Source organism: Scyliorhinus torazame, chromosome 7 (assembly GCF_047496885.1).
Source record: "Scyliorhinus torazame isolate Kashiwa2021f chromosome 7, sScyTor2.1, whole genome shotgun sequence".
In the NCBI taxonomy this organism is placed as follows: domain Eukaryota; kingdom Metazoa; phylum Chordata; class Chondrichthyes; order Carcharhiniformes; family Scyliorhinidae; genus Scyliorhinus; species Scyliorhinus torazame.
Genome location: NC_092713.1, coordinates 211,753,683 through 211,772,567, shown reverse-complemented (window position 1 = coordinate 211,772,567; position 18,885 = coordinate 211,753,683). Strand labels below are relative to the sequence as shown.

The following is an 18,885-nucleotide window of genomic DNA, read 5'->3' as shown; positions in this document are numbered from 1 at the left end:
CTAGTCAGAGTAGGAATGTCAGGATAGAGAGGATGAATACGTGGCTCGAGAGATGGTGCAAGAGGGAGGGATTCAAATTCCTGGGACATTGGAACCGATTCTGGGGGAGGTGGGACCAGTACAAACCGGACGGTCTGCACCTGGGCAGGACTGGAACCGATGTGCTGGGGGGGTGTTTGCTAGAGCTGTTGGGGAGAGTTTAAACTAATGTGGCAGGGGGATGGGAACCGATGCAGGAAGTTGGAAGGTAGTAAAACAGGGACAGAAATAAAAGGCAGTAAGGGGGAAAGTGTAAGGCAGAGAAGCCATAGTCAAAAATCAAAAAGGGCGACAGTACAAGGTACAGTGACTGAGGGGAGCTCAGTGAATAGGACCAGGAATACTAAAAGAAATAAAACGGGAAGTGAAAACATTAATGGTAAGCGACGCGGCAGGTTGTTACAGGATGATGTGGGTTCGACGACAAGGAAAATTAGGAGAAAGGTTAAGAGGAAATATAACTTAGGAGAGGTTACTGATCGAGGTGTTAAGATTAAGAACAGAGGTAAAAAAGCCAACATAAGTGTACTTTACCTGAATGCTCGTAGTATTCAGAATAAGGTAAATGAGTTGATGGCGCAAATCATCGTGAATGACTATGATTTAGTGGCCATTACTGAAACATGGTTAAAGGATGGTCACGACTGGGAGTTAAATATCCGAGGGTATCAAACCTTTCGGAAGGACAGAGTGGATGGTAAGGGAGGTGGTGTAGCTCTGTTATTTAAGGATGACATCCGGGCAACAGTAAGGGATGACATCGGTGCTATGGAGGATAAGGTTGAATCCATTTGGGTGGAAATCAGGAATAGTAAGGCGAAAAAGTCACTGATAGGAGTAATCTATAGGCCACCAAATAGTAACATTATGGTGGGGCAGGCAATAAACAAAGAAATAACAGATGCATGTAGAAATGGTACAGCAGTTACCATGGGGGATTTTAATCTACATGTTGATTGGTTTAACCAGGTCGGTCAAGGCAGCCTTGAGGAGGAGTTTATAGAATTTATCCGCGATAGTTTCCTCAAACAGTATGTAATGGAACCTACGAGGGAACAAGCGGTCCTAGATCTGGTCCTGTGTAATGAGACAGGATTGATTCAGGATCTCATAGTTAGGGATCCTCTCGGAAGGAGCGATCACAATATGGTGGAATTTAAAATACAGATGGAGGGTGAGAAGATAAAATCAAGCACTAGTGTTTTGTGCTTAAACAAAGGAGATTACAAACGGATGAGAGAAGAACTAGCTAAGGTAGACTGGGAGCAAAGACTTTATGGTGAAACAGTTGAGGAACAGTGGAGAACCTTCCAAGTGATTTTTCACAGTGCTCAGCAAAGGTTTATACCAACAAAAAGGAAGGACGGTAAAAAGAGGGAAAATCGACCGTGGATATCTAAGGAAATAAGGGAGAGTATCAAATTGAAGGAAAAAACATACAAAGTAGCAAAGATCAGTGGGAGACTAGAGGACTGGGAAATCTTTAGGGGGCAACAGAAAGTTACTAAAAAAGCTATAAAGAAGAGTAAGATAGATTATGAGAGTAAACTTGCTCAGAATATAAAAACAGATAGTAAAAGTTTCTACAAATACATAAAACAAAAAAGAGTGGCTAAGGTAAATATTGGCCCTTTAGAGGATGAGAAGGGAGATTTAATAATGGGAGATGAGGAAATGGCTGAGGAACTGAACAGGTTTTTTGGGTCGGTCTTCACAGTGGAAGACACAAATAACATGCCAGTGACTGATGGATATGAGGCTATGACAGGTGAGGACCGTGAGAGGATTGATATCACCAAGGAGGTAGTGATGGGCAAGCTAATGGGGCTAAAGGTAGACAAGTCTCCTGGCCCTGATGGAATGCATCCCAGAGTGCTAAAAGAGATGGCTAGGGAAATTGCAAATGCACTAGTGATAATTTACCAAAATTCACTAGACTCTGGGGTGGTCCCGGCGGATTGGAAATTAGCAAACGTGACACCACTGTTTAAAAAAGGAGGTAGGCAGAAAGCGGGTAATTATAGGCCAGTGAGCTTAACTTCGGTAGTAGGGAAGATGCTGGAATCTATCATCAAGGAAGAAATAGCGAGGCATCTGGATGGAAATTGTCCCATTGGACAGACGCAGCATGGGTTCATAAAGGGGAGGTCGTGCCTAACTAATTTAGTGGAATTTTTTGAGGACATTACCAGTGCGGTAGATAACGGGGAGCCAATCGATGTGGTATATCTGGATTTCCAGAAAGCCTTTGACAAGGTGCCACACAAAAGGTTGTTGCATAAGATAAAGATGCATGGCATTAAGGGGAAAGTAGGAGCATGGATAGAGGATTGGTTAATTAATAGAAAGCAAAGAGTGGGGATTAATGGGTGTTTCTCTGGTTGGCAATCAGTAGCTAGTGGCGTCCCTCAGGGATCAGTGTTGGGCCCACAACTGTTCACAATTTACATAGATGATTTGGAGTTGGGGACCAAGGGTAATGTGTCCAAGTTTGCAGACGACACCAAGATAAGTGGTAAAGCAAAAAGTGCAGAGGATACTGGAAGTCTGCAGAGGGATTTGGACAGGCTAAGTGAATGGGCTAGGGTCTGGCAGATGGAATACAATGTTGACAAATGTAAGGTTATCCATTTTGGTAAGAATAACGGCAAAAGGGATTATTATTTAAATGATAAAAAATTAAAACATGCTGCTGTGCAGAGAGATCTGGGTGTGCTAGTGCATGAGTCGCAGAAAGTTGGTTTTCAGGTGCAACAGGTGATTAAGAAGGCAAATGGAATTTTGTCCTTCATTGCTAGAGGGATGGAGTTTAAGACTAGGGAGGTTATGCTGCAATTGTATAAGGTGTTAGTGAGGCCACACCTGGAGTATTGTGTTCAGTTTTGGTCTCCTTACTTGAGAAAGGACGTACTGGCACTGGAGGGTGTGCAGAGGAGATTCACTAGGTTAATCCCAGAGCTGAAGGGGTTGGATTACGAGGAGAGGTTGAGTAGACTGGGACTGTACTCGTTGGAATTTAGAAGGATGAGGGGGGATCTTATAGAAACATATAAGATTATGAAGGGAATAGATAGGATAGATGCGGGCAGGTTGTTTCCACTGGCGGGTGAAAGCAGAACTAGGGGGCATATCCTCAAAATAAGGGGAAGTAGATTTAGGACTGAGTTTAGGAGGAACTTCTTCACCCAAAGGGTTGTGAATCTATGGAATTCCTTGCCCAGTGAAGCAGTAGAGGCTCCTTCATTAAATGTTTTTAAGATAAAGATAGATAGTTTTTTGAAGAATAAAGGGATTAAGGGTTATGGTGTTCGGGCCGGAAAGTGGAGCTGAGTCCACAAAAGATCAGCCATGATCTCATTGAATGGCGGAGCAGGCTCGAGGGGCCAGATGGCCTACTCCTGCTCCTAGTTCTTATGTTCTTATGAAACGCGACGGTCTGCAGGTTAGACTGAAGCAACGCGGTTTCAAGACCCCTCTCCCCAGCATACTCCTGGCAAACGTCCAAGCGAGCGAAAACGAGCTGGATGAACTTAACGCCAGACTTACCTCTCAGAGGGAAGTAAGAGACTGCTGTGTGCTCTGTTTCACAGAGACATGGCTCACCCCTGCCTCACCAGACTGTGCCATACAACCTGAAGGCTTCTCAATTCACCGGGCTGACCGCACGGCATCATCAGGCAAAGCGAAGGGTGGAGGGGTTTGCCTCCTCATCAATTCCTCCTGGTGCTTGGATTTGACGACTCTGTTGGCCTACTGCTCCCCAGACCTGGAATACCTGGCCGTGAAGTGCCGCCCATATTATCTTCCACGTGAATTCACTTCAGCCATTATCACAGCAGTCTACATCCCACCCAGGCAGTAGTGAGGAAGGCGCTGGATGAACTATACACAGTAATAAACAACTACGAAACAGAACACCCGGAGGCCTTGTTCATCGTGGCCGGAGACTTCAACAAGGCCAAGCTCAAGAGTGTACTGCCAAAATTCCACCAGCACATATCCTGTCCCACCAGGGGCGACAACACTCTTGACCACTGGTACTCAAAAATCAAGGGCGCCTACCGTTCCATCCCCTGACCGCACTTTGGGAAATTAGACCATAAGACGGTGCTCCTTCTCCCGGCATACAAGCAGAAACTCAAGCGGGAGAATCCAGCTAAGAAGGTTATGCAGTGCTGGTCCGCGGAGACAGAAGAGCTCTTACGTGGCTGCTTAGTGATAGTGGACTGGTCCATATTTAAGAACTCAGCGACCAACTTAAATGAGTATGCCACCACCGTCACAACAGACTTCATCAGCAAATGTGTGGACGACTGCGTGCCAAAAAAAGCAGTACGTGCGTTCCCCAACCGGAAACCATGGCTCAATCGCGAGATTGACTCCCTACTGAAGGACAGGTCTGAGGCATTCAAGGCAGATGATCCTGACCTATACAAGAAATCCAGGTACGACCTCCGCAAAGGCATCCGGAATGCCAAGAGAGAATATCAAACCAAGCTAGAGTCACAGACAGACTGTCGGCAGTTGTGGCAAGGACTAAACAACATAACGGGCTACAAAGCGAAGCCGAACAGTATCTCTGGCAGCAGCGCACCCCTCCCCGATGAACTCAATGCATTCTATGCCCGGTTCGAGCAGGTAACCAACAATCCGCTGGCGAGTGCCCCAGCAGCCCAAAATTCTCCCATACCCACCATCACAGCTTCCGAAGTCAGATTGGCCTTCCTGAAAGTGAACCCTCGGAAGGCGACGGGCCCAGACGGGATCCCTGGTCGTGCACTCAGAGCCTGCGCGGACCAGCTGGCAGAGGTATTCATGGACATCTTTAACCTGTCCCTACTCCACTCCGAGGTCCCCACCTGCTTCAAGAAGACCACCATCATACCGGTACCAAAGAAGAACCAGGCAACGTGCCTCAATGACTACCGACCAGTGGTCCTGACTTCAGTCGTAATGAAGTGCTTCGAGAGGCTGATCATGAAGCGCATCACCTCCATACTCCCAGAACGCCTTGATCCACTGCAATTCGCATACCGCTGCAACTGGTCCACATCAGACACCATTTCCCTGGCCCTACACTCATCCCTAGAGCATCTCGAAAACAAGGACCCCTACATTAGACTCCTATTTATTGACTACAGCTCCGCCTTCAACACCATAATCCCAGCCAAGCTCCTATCAAAGCTCCAAAACCTAGGACTTGGCTCCCCACTCTGCAACTGGATCCTCGATTTTCTGACCAACAGACCACAATCAGTAAGAATGAACAACAACACCTCCTCCACAATAGTCCTCAACACCGGCGCCCTACAAGGCTGCGTACTTAGCCTCCTACTCTACTCCCTGTACACACACGACTGCGTGGCAAAACTTGGTTCCAACTCCATCGACAAGTTTGCTGACGATACGACCATAGTGGGCCGGATCTCGAATAACGATGAGTCCGAATACAGGAGGGAGATAGAGAACCTAGTGGAGTGGTGTAGCGACAACAATCTCTCCCTCAATGCCAGCAAAACTAAAGAGCTGGTAATTGACTTCAGGAAGCAAAGAACTGTACACACCCCTGTCAGCATCAACGGGGACGAGGTGGAGATGGTTAGCAGTTTCAAATTCCTAGGGATGCACATCTCCAAAAATCTGTCCTGGTCCACCCACGTCGACGCTACCACCAAGAAAGCACAACAGTGCCTATACTTCCTCAGGAAACTAAGGAAATTCGGCATGTCCACATTGACTCTTACCAACTTTTACAGATGCACCATAGAAAGCATCCTATCAGGCTGCATCACAGCCTGGTATGGCAACCGCTCGGCCCAGGACCGCAAGAAACTTCAGAGAGTCGTGAACACCGCCCAGTCCATCACACGAACCTGCCTCCCATCCATTGACTCCATCTACACCTCCCGCTGCCTGGGGAAAGCGGGCAGTATAATCAAAGATCCCTCCCACCCGGCTTACTCACTCTTCCAACTTCTTCCATCGGGCAGGAGATACAGAAGTCTGAAAACGTGCACAAACAGACTCAAAAACAGCTTCTTCCCCACTGTCACCAGACTCCTAAATGACCCTCTTATGGACTGATTTCATTAACACTACACCCTGTATGCTTCATCCGATGCCAGTGCTTATGTCATTACATTGTATATGTTGTGTTGCCCTATTATGTATTTTCTTTTATTCCCTTTTCTTCTCATGTACTTAATGATCTGTTGAGCTGCTCGCAGAAAAATACTTTTCACTGTACCTCGGTACACGTGACAATAAACAAATCCAATCCAATCCAATCCAAATGTTGAAGGTTATTTGGGGGTTGCTGAGAGGGAGGAATTGTTGGTCACGGGATTGTATTTGTTACCATTCATTCTTTGTTGTCGGTGTAAATTTGGATGAAAATGTGAAAAAGGAGGAGAATAAAAATATTTTTTTAAGAAAGATTATCAGTCGGGCTAGCAGAATGGCTCAGTTACGTGTGCTAGAAACTACATATATTAAAACACAGGGCCCTGTCCTTTGTAGACAGAGAGAATGTGTACACACATTGTGCCAAAACAAAATAGGCCACAGGCATTCCCTGGCTCATTTCCCAGGCCAATGCCTTGACCAATAAGAATCAACCTGCCTGGTTTGAATGTAAACACAGCTTGGCATTTAACTATTAGTTATCAGTTAGCTGCTGCGTTGTCTATGGCAATACCTCGACCAACAAGTCAATTTGCCAAACAATTTGCACTCTCTCCTCACCCAGTATAAATTGTTATCCTTTTAACAATTTGTTATTCTTGTAAATTGTTCTGATGAGTGCATGATGAAAAGTTTCAACAATGTGTGTCTTGTTTCAATAATACCATGGTTTAATTCATATATTAACCAGAATATGTAACATTTTCACAACAGATATAGTTTTTTTTGAATGAGTCAGTAGAAACAAAAGACATTACATACAGGTACAATGCACATTGCATTTACCATTAAAGTTAACTTCTATTTTGGCTGCACAATATTTTGGCTGAAATTCCCTGATCAAAAATACATTCGGCGCTGTAAAGTTTATGTTCTCCCATTAAAATCTTCACAAAGTCTTTCCCATGTCCATTTTAAATGCACAGCGCAGTGTTTATCAGTAGTATACTTCTGCTGCTGATTGTGGAATAATGCAGCATATCTTCCCAGGCTTGATCCTCTGGTTCAAACAGGTAAACCTGAGTTGCAGTAAGGTCACAGAACACTGAGGGAAGAACATCACATCGTTTGCTTGAATTATGCAGGATACGCAGGCATGGACTTAACCTGGAGAAAGTCTCAACTCCTTCAGAACAATGGAAATGTTTCATCATGACAATAGTTCCTTTGTCAAAAATGTACCTAAAGGTCAGAAACAAGAGTGTTAAACAACTCAGACACAGGTTAAACTTCGCAATATGATAGAGCTCAGTAAAACACCATACGGCTTCTCAAGCCTGTTCCGCCATTTACTCTGATCATGGCTCCATTATCTTGCCTGATTTCCAAATCCCTTAATTCTCCAAGTGACAGAAAATCTATCTTAGCCTTAATTGTATTCATCAATAGGTGAATAGATAATGGAGTAGAGAATTTCAAATATTCACAACCGTTTGAGTGAGGAAATATTTCCTCATCCCAATCCTAAATCATTAGCCTTTATCTTGAGGCTGTGCCACCCCTCCCCCTGTTTTAGATTTTCTGACCAATGGACGCAATTTCTCAGTGTCTGCCCTTTCAAATCCCTTGAGAACCTTGTATTTGTCTAAAGAAATCACCTCTCATTCTCCTGAGAATGTAAACTCCATTGTTATGGAGTATGAGCAGGAAAGTGGAGTTGAAGCCGAGCAGTGATCAGTCAGCATCGTATTGAATGGCAGAGGGAGCTCAAGAGGCTGAATTGCCTACTCCTGCTCCCAGTTCTTCTGCGGGGTTCTCCGTCGGTAGGATCCTCCACGCCAGAAAACGGGGCTGGCGAGGCGGAGAATCCCGCCCCTATGTTTGCTCAACTTATCATAGGACAACCCGCCCATCCCAGAGACTAATCTTGTGAATCTTTGCTGTACTGATTCTGTGCAAGTATATCCTTCCTGGTATATGAAGACCAAAATTTCATAAGGTAAAGTGTGTACAATTATAGCAGGACATCTTTATTCCTGTACTTGAATTTTATTTAACCTTTATTCAGCCAAGAAAACCAATTCTTATTTACAATAATGACCTAGCTAAGAGGCTAATGCTGCAGTGACAGAAATTACATGAGAATACACTAAAACACTAAATACTAAAAACAATAAATATAAATTAGCCATGAGAGAGAGTTAACAGTTTAGGAACTACAAATATCAGTCAACTGGACATCAACGCTTTTGTGAAAGGCATCCATAGTAATAATGTTAGTGAGCTTCAGCTTTAGTTATTCCTCGTTCTGGATATTGACAGCTGCAAACTGAAATTAATTAAACTGAAGACTTTATTCACTCTTGGAGCGTGCAATTTGATCAAGTCATATGACCTCAGATTATAAGAAGAGACAGTAAAATGTGACAACCTTTCCAACTAGAACAAAAAACAAAGAACAAAGAAAGGTACAGTACAGCAACCGGCCCTTCGGCCCTCCAAGCCTGCGCCGACCATGCTGCCCGTTTAAACTAAAATCTTCTACACTTCCGGGGTCCGTATCCCTCCATTCTTATCCAATTCATGTATTTGTCAAGATGCCCCTTAAACGTCACTATCGTCCCTGCTTCCACCACCTGCTCCGGCAGCGAGTTCCAAGCACCCACTACCCTCTGTGTAAAAAAACTTGCCTCGTACATCTCCTCTAAACCTTGCCCCTCGCACCTTAAACCTATGCCCCCTAATTATTGACTCCTCTACCCTGGGAAAAAGCCTCTGACTATCCACTCTGTCCATGCCTCTCATAATTTTATATACCTCTATCAGGTCGCCCCTCAACCTCCGTCGTTCCAGTGAGAACAAACCGAGTTTATTCAACCTCTCATCATAGCTAATGCCCACCATACCAAGCAACATCCTGGTAAATCTCTTCTGCACCCTCTCTAAACCCTCCACATCCTTCTGGGAGTGTGGCGACCAGAATTGAACACTATACTCCAAGTGGCCTAACTAAGGTTCGAAAGAGCTGCAACATGACTTGCCAATTCTTATACTCGATGCCCCGGCCAATGAAGGCAAGCATGCCATATGCCTTCTTGACTACCTTCTCCACCTGTGTTACCCCTTTCAGTGACCTGTACACTTAGATCACTCTGACTGTCAACTAGGCAAGTGTTTTCCATAACGAGGTTCAATTTTCTGCCTCTACATCTAAGACATTAATATAGATTGTAAATAGCTGAGACCCCAGCACTGATCTTTGCAACACACCATTAGTCTCAGCCTACCAACTTGAAAATAACCCAATTATGCCACCCCTTGATTTGTTAACCGATCCCCTATTAACATATTCTCCTGTCCTACCTTTGCCACTATTCACACTCTTCAGTCCCTAATGTCACCATTTGGAACCCCTTTGTCTCATGTCCATGACATATTTGTCAATCTCTCCTCAACCCTGACCTATCACTGACTTTCCATTCTGCCCCATTGAGACACGATCAATTGGACTAAAGACGATAGTTGAATCCGAACTGAGGCTTTATTGCTATCAGATGTGTGGCCTCCCACAGCAGCTGGCAAAATGTCTGCTCGCTGGAGGCCATGCATATTTATACCCCGCCACTTGGGCTGAGCCAGCAGACATGGACTACCGGTGAACCTGTAGTGCAGGTTCTACCGTACATCCTCTAATATAGGTACAACAGTGGTTTACCACATTCACCCCCTGTTAAAAATTGAGTCCGGTGGGGGTAGTGGATAACTATATACAATAATGAGATAATATTTAACAAAGCAAACAAATGTCCATTGACGTCCGGTGGATCGGTCAGAGGTCTAGCCGGTCTGGGGCCTTGATGTTCCTCTGGGAGCGACAAAGTGGTGTTGGCTATGTTGGTGCTGACCTGGTCGAAGGTGACTCCGGGAGCGTGCCAAAATCCTCTTCGTCGACGGGCGTGAGCAGGTGGGGGAGGTGCTGTTGTGAGCGACGGGGGAGGGGAGGGTGGCGCGGGGGGTGAAAGGGGTGGTGTGGGGGGTGGAATCTGCTGGTGCCAGGTCCCTGAGGGAGACAGTATCCTGGTGGCCGTCTGGGAATGCCACGTAGGCGTACTGGGGGTTTGCGTGGAGCAAGTGTACCCTCTCCACCAACGGGTCCACCTTGTGGAGTCGCACATGTTTACGGAGAAGCACGGTTCCCGGAGCTGTGAGCCAAGCCGGGAGCGACACCCCGGAAATGGACTTCCTGGGGAAGCCAAAAAGACGTTCATGGGGTGTATTGTTAGTGGCAGTGCAGAGTAATGAGCGAATGGAGTGGAGTGCATCAGGGAGGACCTCGTGCCAGCGGGAGGCTGGGAGATCTTTGGACCGTAGGGCCAGCTGGACAGCCCGCCACAGCGTCCCATTCTCCCTTTCTACCTGTCCGTTTCCACAGGGGTTGTAGCTTGTCGTTCTGCTGGAAGCGATACCCCTGCTGAGCAGGAACTGACGTAGCTCATCACTCATGAATGAGGATCCCCTGTCACTGTGGATGTAGGCGGGGAAACCGAACAGAGTGAAGATCGAATTGAGGGCTTTAATGACGGTGGCAGACGTCATGTCGGGGCATGGGATGGCGAAGGGGAACCGGGAGTATTCATCGATCACACTGAGGAAATATGTGTGATGAACGGTGGAGGGGAGTGGCCCTTTGAAATCCATGCTGAGGCGTTCAAAGGGGCGGGAGGCCTTCACCAGGCGTGCGCGGTCCGGCCAGTAGAAGTGCAGCTTGCACTCCGCACAGACTTGGAGGGGTGGGCCGTGCATTTGGGGGCGTAGGACTGGACGTTGCACAGAGCGACCATCATGGAGGCTAGCGTTTTAATCTCTGTGAGGTCGCGCAGGAGCCGCTGGCGTATGATATCTGACCCAATTCCAGTCACAAAGGCATTCCGCATAAGGAGGTCTGAGTGCTCCTTGGCCGTGATGTTCTGGCAGTCACAGTCCCGGATTAATGGGATTAGGGCCAGCCAGAAGTCTTCTATGGACTCACCAGGTAGTTGAGAGCGAGTGGCGAGTGCGTGCCTAGCGAAGAACGTGTTTGTCTTCTGCTCGTAGTTGTCCTTGAGTCGAGTCATGGCTTCGGCGTAGTTCGGCGCATCCTGGATTAGTGGGAAGACATTGGAGCTCAACCTGGAATATAAGATCTGGATCTTCTGAGCCTCCGGAACAGGGGTTGGTGCCGCGATGATGTATGCTTCGAAGCAAGCTAGCCAGTGCTGGAAGTCCTTTCTGGCGTCGCTTGAGTGCGGATCCAGTTGCAGGCAATCCGGCACTCTCTCCGATGTTGCTGCCAGACCTGTTGAGTTTGTCCGGTATTTTCTCTTCTCCTTTCAAATCATCCTATTTTATTTCCAAGGTAATATTACATACAGGAAGGGTAAAAACTACAGCAAATTGGGAAAACAATTTAATCACATGATTGGTCTCTTTTAAGAGTCTATATAATATAGAATGAAAAAATGTTTTTACATGAGTGGTTGCGGGCTCGAATGCAACGCCTGGAAGTTTACATAGAAACATACATAGAAAATAAAAGCAGGGAGAGGCCATTCGGCACTTCAAGCCTGCTCCGTCATTCATCATACGACCATAAGACATGGAAGCAGAATTAGGACACTCGGCCCATCGAGTCTGCTCCGCCATTCAATCATGGCTGATATTTTCTCATCCCCGTTCTCCTGCCTTCTCCCCATAATGGCTGATCATCAAGTTCAATACCATGATCCAGCCTCTCCCCCCCCCCCGTATATCCCTGGATCCCATTAGCCCCAAGAGCTATTTCGAAACTCCTTCTTGAAATTACACAATATTTAGGCCTCAACTACTTTCAGTGGTAGCGAATTCCACAGATTCACCACTCTCTGGTTGAAGAAATTTCTCCTCATCTCAGTCCTGAAAGGTTTACTCCTTATCCTCAGACAATGACCCCCCTCGCCTGGATTCGCCCACCATCTAGAATATTCTTTCTGAATCGACCCTGTCTAATCCCGTTAGAATTTTATAATTTTCTATGAGATCCCCTCTCACTCTTCTAAACTCCAATGAATATGATCCTGACCGACAGTCCCTTCTCATATGACAGTCCTGTCATCCCAGGAATCAGTCTGGTCAACCTTCGCAACTCTCCCTCCAAAGCAAGGACATCCTTTCTCAGATAAGGACACTAAACTGCACACAATACTCCATGTGTGGCCTCACTAATGTGCTATATAATTGCTATACTCTAAACCTCTTGCTATGAAGGCTAGCATACCATTTGCCTTCTTTACTGCCTGCTGTACCTGTGCGCTTACTTTCAGTGACTGATGCACAAGGACACCAAGGTCTCACTCAGTGTCCACCTCTCTCAATTTACACCCATTCAAATAATAATCTGCCTTCCTATTTTTGCTACCTAAGTGGATAACCGCATTATACTGCATCTGCCATGCATGTGCCCACTCACTCTGCCGGTCCAAATCCCGCTGAAGCATCTCTGCATTCTCCTCACAGCTCTCCCTTCCACCCAATTTTGTATCATCTACAAATTTGGAGACAATACATTTAATTCCCGCGTCCAAATCATTAATATATAATGTGAACAGTTGGGGTCCGAGCACAGATCCTTGCGGTACATCGCTAGTCACTGCCTGCCAATCGGAAATAGGCCCATGTATTCCAACATTTCATTTCCTGTCTGCCAACCAGATTTCTATCCGTCTCAAGACACTACCCACAATCTCATGCACTTTAACGTTGCATAGTAATTTGCCGTATGAGTGTGGTAGTCACTACTGTTGTATTGTATATACTGCATACGAGGGTATTACGGTAAGGCCCCTGTACTACAGATACGGGGGTAGATCCCTGCTTGCTGGCTCCGCCCAGTAGGCGGAGTATAAATGTATGGGCCCTCCGAGCTGCAGCCATTTTGGCAGCAGCTGCGGGAGGCTCCACATCTCTGCGTAATAAAGCCTCGATTACTCTCTACTCTCGGCTCGTCGTAATTGATAGTGCATCAATTTATTACACAGAGATTTTGCAACAATGGATCTCCGCATCAAGCCTGATCGCCTGCAACTGCACCCTGTGGTAATCACCACTGTTGTACATATTAGAAGATGTGTGGTAAGACCCTATGCTACAGGTACGGTGGTAGTCCCTGCCTGCTGGCTCCGCCCAGTAGGCGGAGTATAAATATGTGTGCTCCCTATACAGCAGCCATTTCGCCAGCTGCTGTAGGAGGCCACACATCTTAGAGTAATGAAGCCTCAGTTGTATTCAACTCTCATCTCTGTGCAATTGATCGTGCTTCACACCCTCAAGCAGACAACGCCAAGTCGGCCTTCGCACATTGGCTAGCTCGCTTTGAAGCATACATTGGATCTGCGACTGAACCACCCTCAGAGGCACAGAAGATCCAGATCCTCTACACGGGGCTGAGCTCCGATATTTTTTCCCTCATCCGGGACGCGCCGACCTATGCTGAGGCCATGGCGCTACTGAAGGAGAACTACGCTCAGCAGACTAACAAAATCTCTGCTGGCACCTCCTGTCCACGCGGCATCAACTCCCCGGTGAGTCTGTGGAAGATTTCTGGCGTGCCCTGCATGTCCTGGTGAAAGACTGCGATTGCCAGGCCTTTTCGGCTGCTGAACATTCTGACCTGCTACTTAGAGACGCGTTCGTTACGGCAATAGGGTCGGCCTATATCTGCCCGCGCCTCTTAGAAGGGGTTACCCTCGACCTCGCGGCGACCAAGAAATTAGCGCTCTCACTCACAGTCGCCTCACGCAATATAAAGGCGTATGCCCCCGACCGCACGGCCCACCCCTCCTGGGCATCGTGGACCCCGCCAGCGAACATCCCACCATGGACCCCATCAGCGACCTCCCCCAGCCAACCCCAGGCCTGCGCCGCGCGGCAGCCAACCAACCCCGGGGGACCCAAGTGCTACTTCTACAGACAGCCAAAACACCCCTGGCAGCTCTGCAAAGCCTGCGGGAAGAAAGAACATTTCGCTGCTGTGAGCCAGGCCTGCTCGATCGCCACTATCGTCCCTGCACCCCCCACGTGCGACCCGTGGGCACCGCTATCTTCCTCGCCTCAGACCACGTGCGGCCCATGGGCGCCGCCATCTTGCTCCCCTCACAATACGTGCGGCCGGTGGGTGCCGCCATCTTGCTCGCATCACAACATGTGCGGTCCGTGTGCGCCGCTATCTTTCTCACCTCAGGACCCCTGCTCGTCGGGCACCTGATCGTCCTGCTCATCGCCAGCACCCGCAGCCGACCAGCCATGTCTGGCCTCCATCACGATCGACCAGTCCCGACCGCACAAACTCGCGACCGCGTCGACGACAGTGAAGGTCGGCGGGCACAAGATGTCCTGCCTTCTGGACTCCGGGAGCACTGAGAGCTTCATCCACCCCGATATGGAAAGGCGCTGCTCCCTCACGGTACACCAGAGAATCTCCCTGGCCTCCGGGTCCCACTCCGATCCTCTATTCCCATCCTATTCATGTATTTGTCAAGATGCCCCTTAAATGTGACTATCGTCCCTGCTTCCACCACCTCCTCCGGTAGCGAGTTCCAGGCACCCACTACACTCTGTGTAAAAAACTTGCCTCGTACATCTACTTTAAACCTTGCCCCTCTCACCTTAAACCTATGCCCCCTAGTAATTGACCCCTCTACCCTGGGGAAAAGCCTCTCACAATCCACTCTGTCTATGCACCTCATAATTTTGTAGACCTCTATCAGGTCGCCCCTCAACCTCCGTCGTTCCAGTGAGAGCAAACCGAGTTTATTCAACCGCTCCTCATACCTAATGCCCTCCATACCAGACAACATTCTGGTAAATCTCTTCTGCACCCTTTCTAAAGCCTCCACATCCTTCTGGTAGTAGAAGGTAGTAGAATGAAATGAAAACCGCTGATTGTCACAAGTAGGCTTCAAATGAAGTTACTGTGAAAAGCCCCACATTCCAGCGCCTGTTCGGGGAGGCTGGTACGGGAATTGAACCGTGCTGCTGGCCTGCCTTGATCTGCTTTCAAAACCAACGATTTAGCCCAGTGTGCTAAACCAGCCCCTTGACGACCAGAATTGAACACTATACTCCAAGTGTGGCCTAACTAAGGTTCGAAAGATGACTTGCCAATTCCCATACTCAATGCCCCGGCCAATGAAGGCAAGCATGCTGTATGCCTTCTTGACTACCTTCTCCACCTGTGTTGCCCCTTTCAGTGACCTGTAGGCCTGTACACCTAGATCTCTCTGACTTTCAATACTCTTGAGGGTTCTACCATTCACTGTATATTCCCTACCTGCATTAGACCTTCCAAAATGCATTACCTCACATTTGTCCGGATTAAACTCCATCTGCCATCTCTCCGCCCAAGTCTCCAAACAATCTAAATCCTGCTGTATCCTCTGACAGTCCTCATCGCTATCCGCAATTCCACTAACCTTTGTGTCGTCTGCAAACTTACTAATCAGACCAGTTATATTTTCCTCCAAATCATTTATATATACTACAAACAGCAAAGGTCCCAGCACTGATCCCTGTGGAACACAACTGGTCACAGCCCTCCAATTAGAAAGGCATCCTTCCATTGCTACTCTCTGCCTTCTATGGCCTAGCCGGTTCTGTATCCACCTTGCCAGCTCACCCCTGATCCCGTGTGACTTCACCTTTTGTACTAGTCTACCATGAGGGACCTTGTCAAAGGCCTTACTGAAGTCCATATAGACAACATCCACTGCCCTACCTGCATCAATCATCTTTGTGACCTCCTCGAAAAACTCTATCAAGTTAGTGAGACACGACCTCCCCTTCACAAAACCATGCTGCCTCTCACTAATACGTCCATTTGCTTCCAAATGGGAGTAGATCCTGTCTCGAAGAATTCTCTCCAGTAAGTTCCCTACCACTAAAGTAAGGCTCACCGGCCTGTAGTTCCCTGGATTATCCTTGCTACCCTTCTTAAACAGAGGAACAACATTGGCTATTCTCCAGTCCTCCGGGACATCACCTGAAGACAGTGAGGATCCAAAGATTTCTGTCAAGGCCTCAGCAATTTCCTCTCCAACCTCCTTCAGTATTCTGGGGTAGATCCCATCAGGCCCTGGGGACTTATCTACCTTAATATTTTTTAAGACGCCCAACACCTCGTCTTTTTGGATCTCAATGTGACCCAGGCTATCTATACACCCTTCTCCAGACTCAACATCTACCAATTCCTTCTCTTTGGTGAATACTGATGCAAAGTATTCATTTAGTACCTCGCCCATTTCCTCTGGCTCCACACATAGATTCCCTTGCCTATCCTACAGTGGGCCAACCCTTTCCCTGGCTACCCTCTTGCTTTTTATGTACGTGTAAAAAGCCTTGGGATTTTCCTTAACCCTATTTGCCAATGACTTTTCGTGACCCCTTCTAGCCCTCCTGACTCCTTGCTTAAGTTCCTTCCTACTTTCCTTATATTTCACACAGGCCTCGTCTGTTCCCAGCCTTTTAATACTTACAGATGCCTCCTTTTTCTTTTTGACGAGGCGTACAATATCTCTCATTATCCAAGGTTCGCGAAAATTGCCGTATTTATCCTTCTTCCTCACAGGAACATGCCGGTCCTGAATTCCTTTCAACTGAACTTGAAAGCCTCCCACATGTTAGATGTTGATTTGCCCTCAAACATCCGCCCCCAATCTAGGTTCTTCAGTTCCCGCCTAATAATGTTATAATTAGCCTTCCCCCAATTTAGCACATTCACCCTAGGACCACTCTTATCCTTGTCCACCAGCACTTTAAAACTTACTGAATTGTGGTCACTGTTCCCGAAATGCTCCCCTACTGAAACCTGGCCACACATCTTCTTGCAATAGATCCACAGTTGTATGCAACCTGAGTTTTTGTACAATTGATCGTGCATCAATTTATTGCAGTAAGATTTTCTAGAAGGTGGACCTCTGAATCAAACCAGATCGCCTGCAACTGGACCCGTAGTCTAGCGACACCAGAAAGGACTTTAATCACTGGCTAACCTGCTTCGAGGCCTATATCAACTCAGCGACCACCCCTCTGACAGAGGCTCAGAAGATACAGATCCTGTACTCAAGGTTGAGCTCCAGCTTCCGCTGATCCAGGACGTCCCGAACTACGCGGGACGCCATGGCGCTCCTCAAAGAAAACTACGCACAGAAAACGAACACGCTCTTCGTCAGGCATGTACTCGCCACTCGCTTTCAACTCCCTGGTGGGTCCATTGAAGACTTCTAGCGGGCCCTAATCCCACTCATCCGGGACTGTGACTGTCAGGCCGTTACGGCCACCGAACATTCCAACCTTCTTATGTGCGATGCTGTTGTAACGGGGATTGGGTTGGACGTCATTCGCCAAAGGCTGCTTGAAGGGGCCATGCTCGACCCAGCGGGGTCTAAGAAGCTAGCACTCTCTATGACGGTCGCCTCAAGTGATGCTCAGGCCTACCCCTCCGGCCGCGCGGCCCACCCCTCCTATCACTCGTGGACCCCACAAACGGCCACCCCAGTGGGGGCCTTACCCAGCCAATGCGCCTGCACCACACGCCAATCCGCGCACCCCGGGGGTCCCCGATGTTACTTCCGCAGCCAGCAGAAGCACTCTCGCCAACGCTGCCCGGCCCGCACTGCCATTTGCAAGGCTTGCAGCAAAAAGGGCCACTTCGCTACGGTGTGCCAGGCCCGTGCAGTCGCCGCTATCGCCCCCTCCCCTCTGTCCCACACATAATGGGTGCCGTCATCTTAGTCCCGAGCCACGCGCGGCCAGTGGGCGCTGCCATCTTCACCTCCCGGGGCCACGCGCGGCCAGTGGGCGCCGCCATCTTCACCTCCCGGGGCCACGCGCGCCCAGTGGGCGCCGCCATCTCCCCCCCGCAGTCCACGAGTGGCCCATGGGCGCCGTCATCTTGTCCAGCCCCTGCAACGTGCGGCCCATGGGCACCACCATCTTGTCCAGCCCCCGCAACGTGTGGACCATGGCCGCCGCCATTTTGTCCCCCGCAGGATCTTCAGGCGCCGCCATCTTGCCTTCCCCACGGGGCATGGACGGCGACAACATTCCACGACCTGGGCCCCCCACACTCTCCATCTTCGAGCGCCAGCGACGACCAATCGCAGTTCGCCTCAATGACGCTCGACCAGTCTTGTCCACATAACCTGGCACCCGCCTCGACTACGGTGAAAATCAACAGCCATGTGACCTTTTGCCTGCGGGACTCTGGGAGCACCGAAAGCTACATCCACCCGGATACGGTAAGGCGCTATGCACTCGTGGTCCACCCCGCCAATCAAAGAATCTCCCTGACTTCCGGATCCCATTCCGTCCCGATCCGGGGGATCTGCACGGTCACTCTCACAGTCCAGGGCGTAGAATTCAGCGGCCTCCGCCTCTACATCCTTCCTAATCTCTGTGCTGCACTACTACTAGGCCTGGACGTCCAATGCAATGTCCAGAGCCTCACCCTCAAATTCGGCAGGCCCCTACCACCCCTCACTGTGTGCGGCCTCGCGACCTTAAAGGTCGACCCACCCTCCCTCTTTGCCAAGCTAACTTCGATTGCAAACCCGTTGCCACCAGGAGCAGATGGTACAGCACCCAGACCAAGACCTTCATTAGGTCCGAGGTCCAGCAGCTGCTTCGGGAGGGCATCATCGAGGCTAGCAACAG

At 48.6% G+C, this 18,885-nt stretch overlaps 1 protein-coding gene across 1 annotated transcript in view; it reads right to left on the bottom strand.

Annotated features, from left to right (window-relative positions):
* Positions 1-6,915: 6,915 nt before the first annotated feature.
* Positions 6,916-18,885, bottom strand: part of LOC140427388 (T-cell immunoglobulin and mucin domain-containing protein 2-like) — a 112,599-nt gene continuing 100,629 nt past the window's right edge. The window contains exon 5 of the mRNA XM_072512930.1: positions 6,916-7,404. Within this exon, the coding sequence (XP_072369031.1) occupies positions 7,373-7,404 (32 nt within the window). The 3' untranslated portion in view covers positions 6,916-7,372. The remainder of the gene's footprint in view (positions 7,405-18,885) is intronic.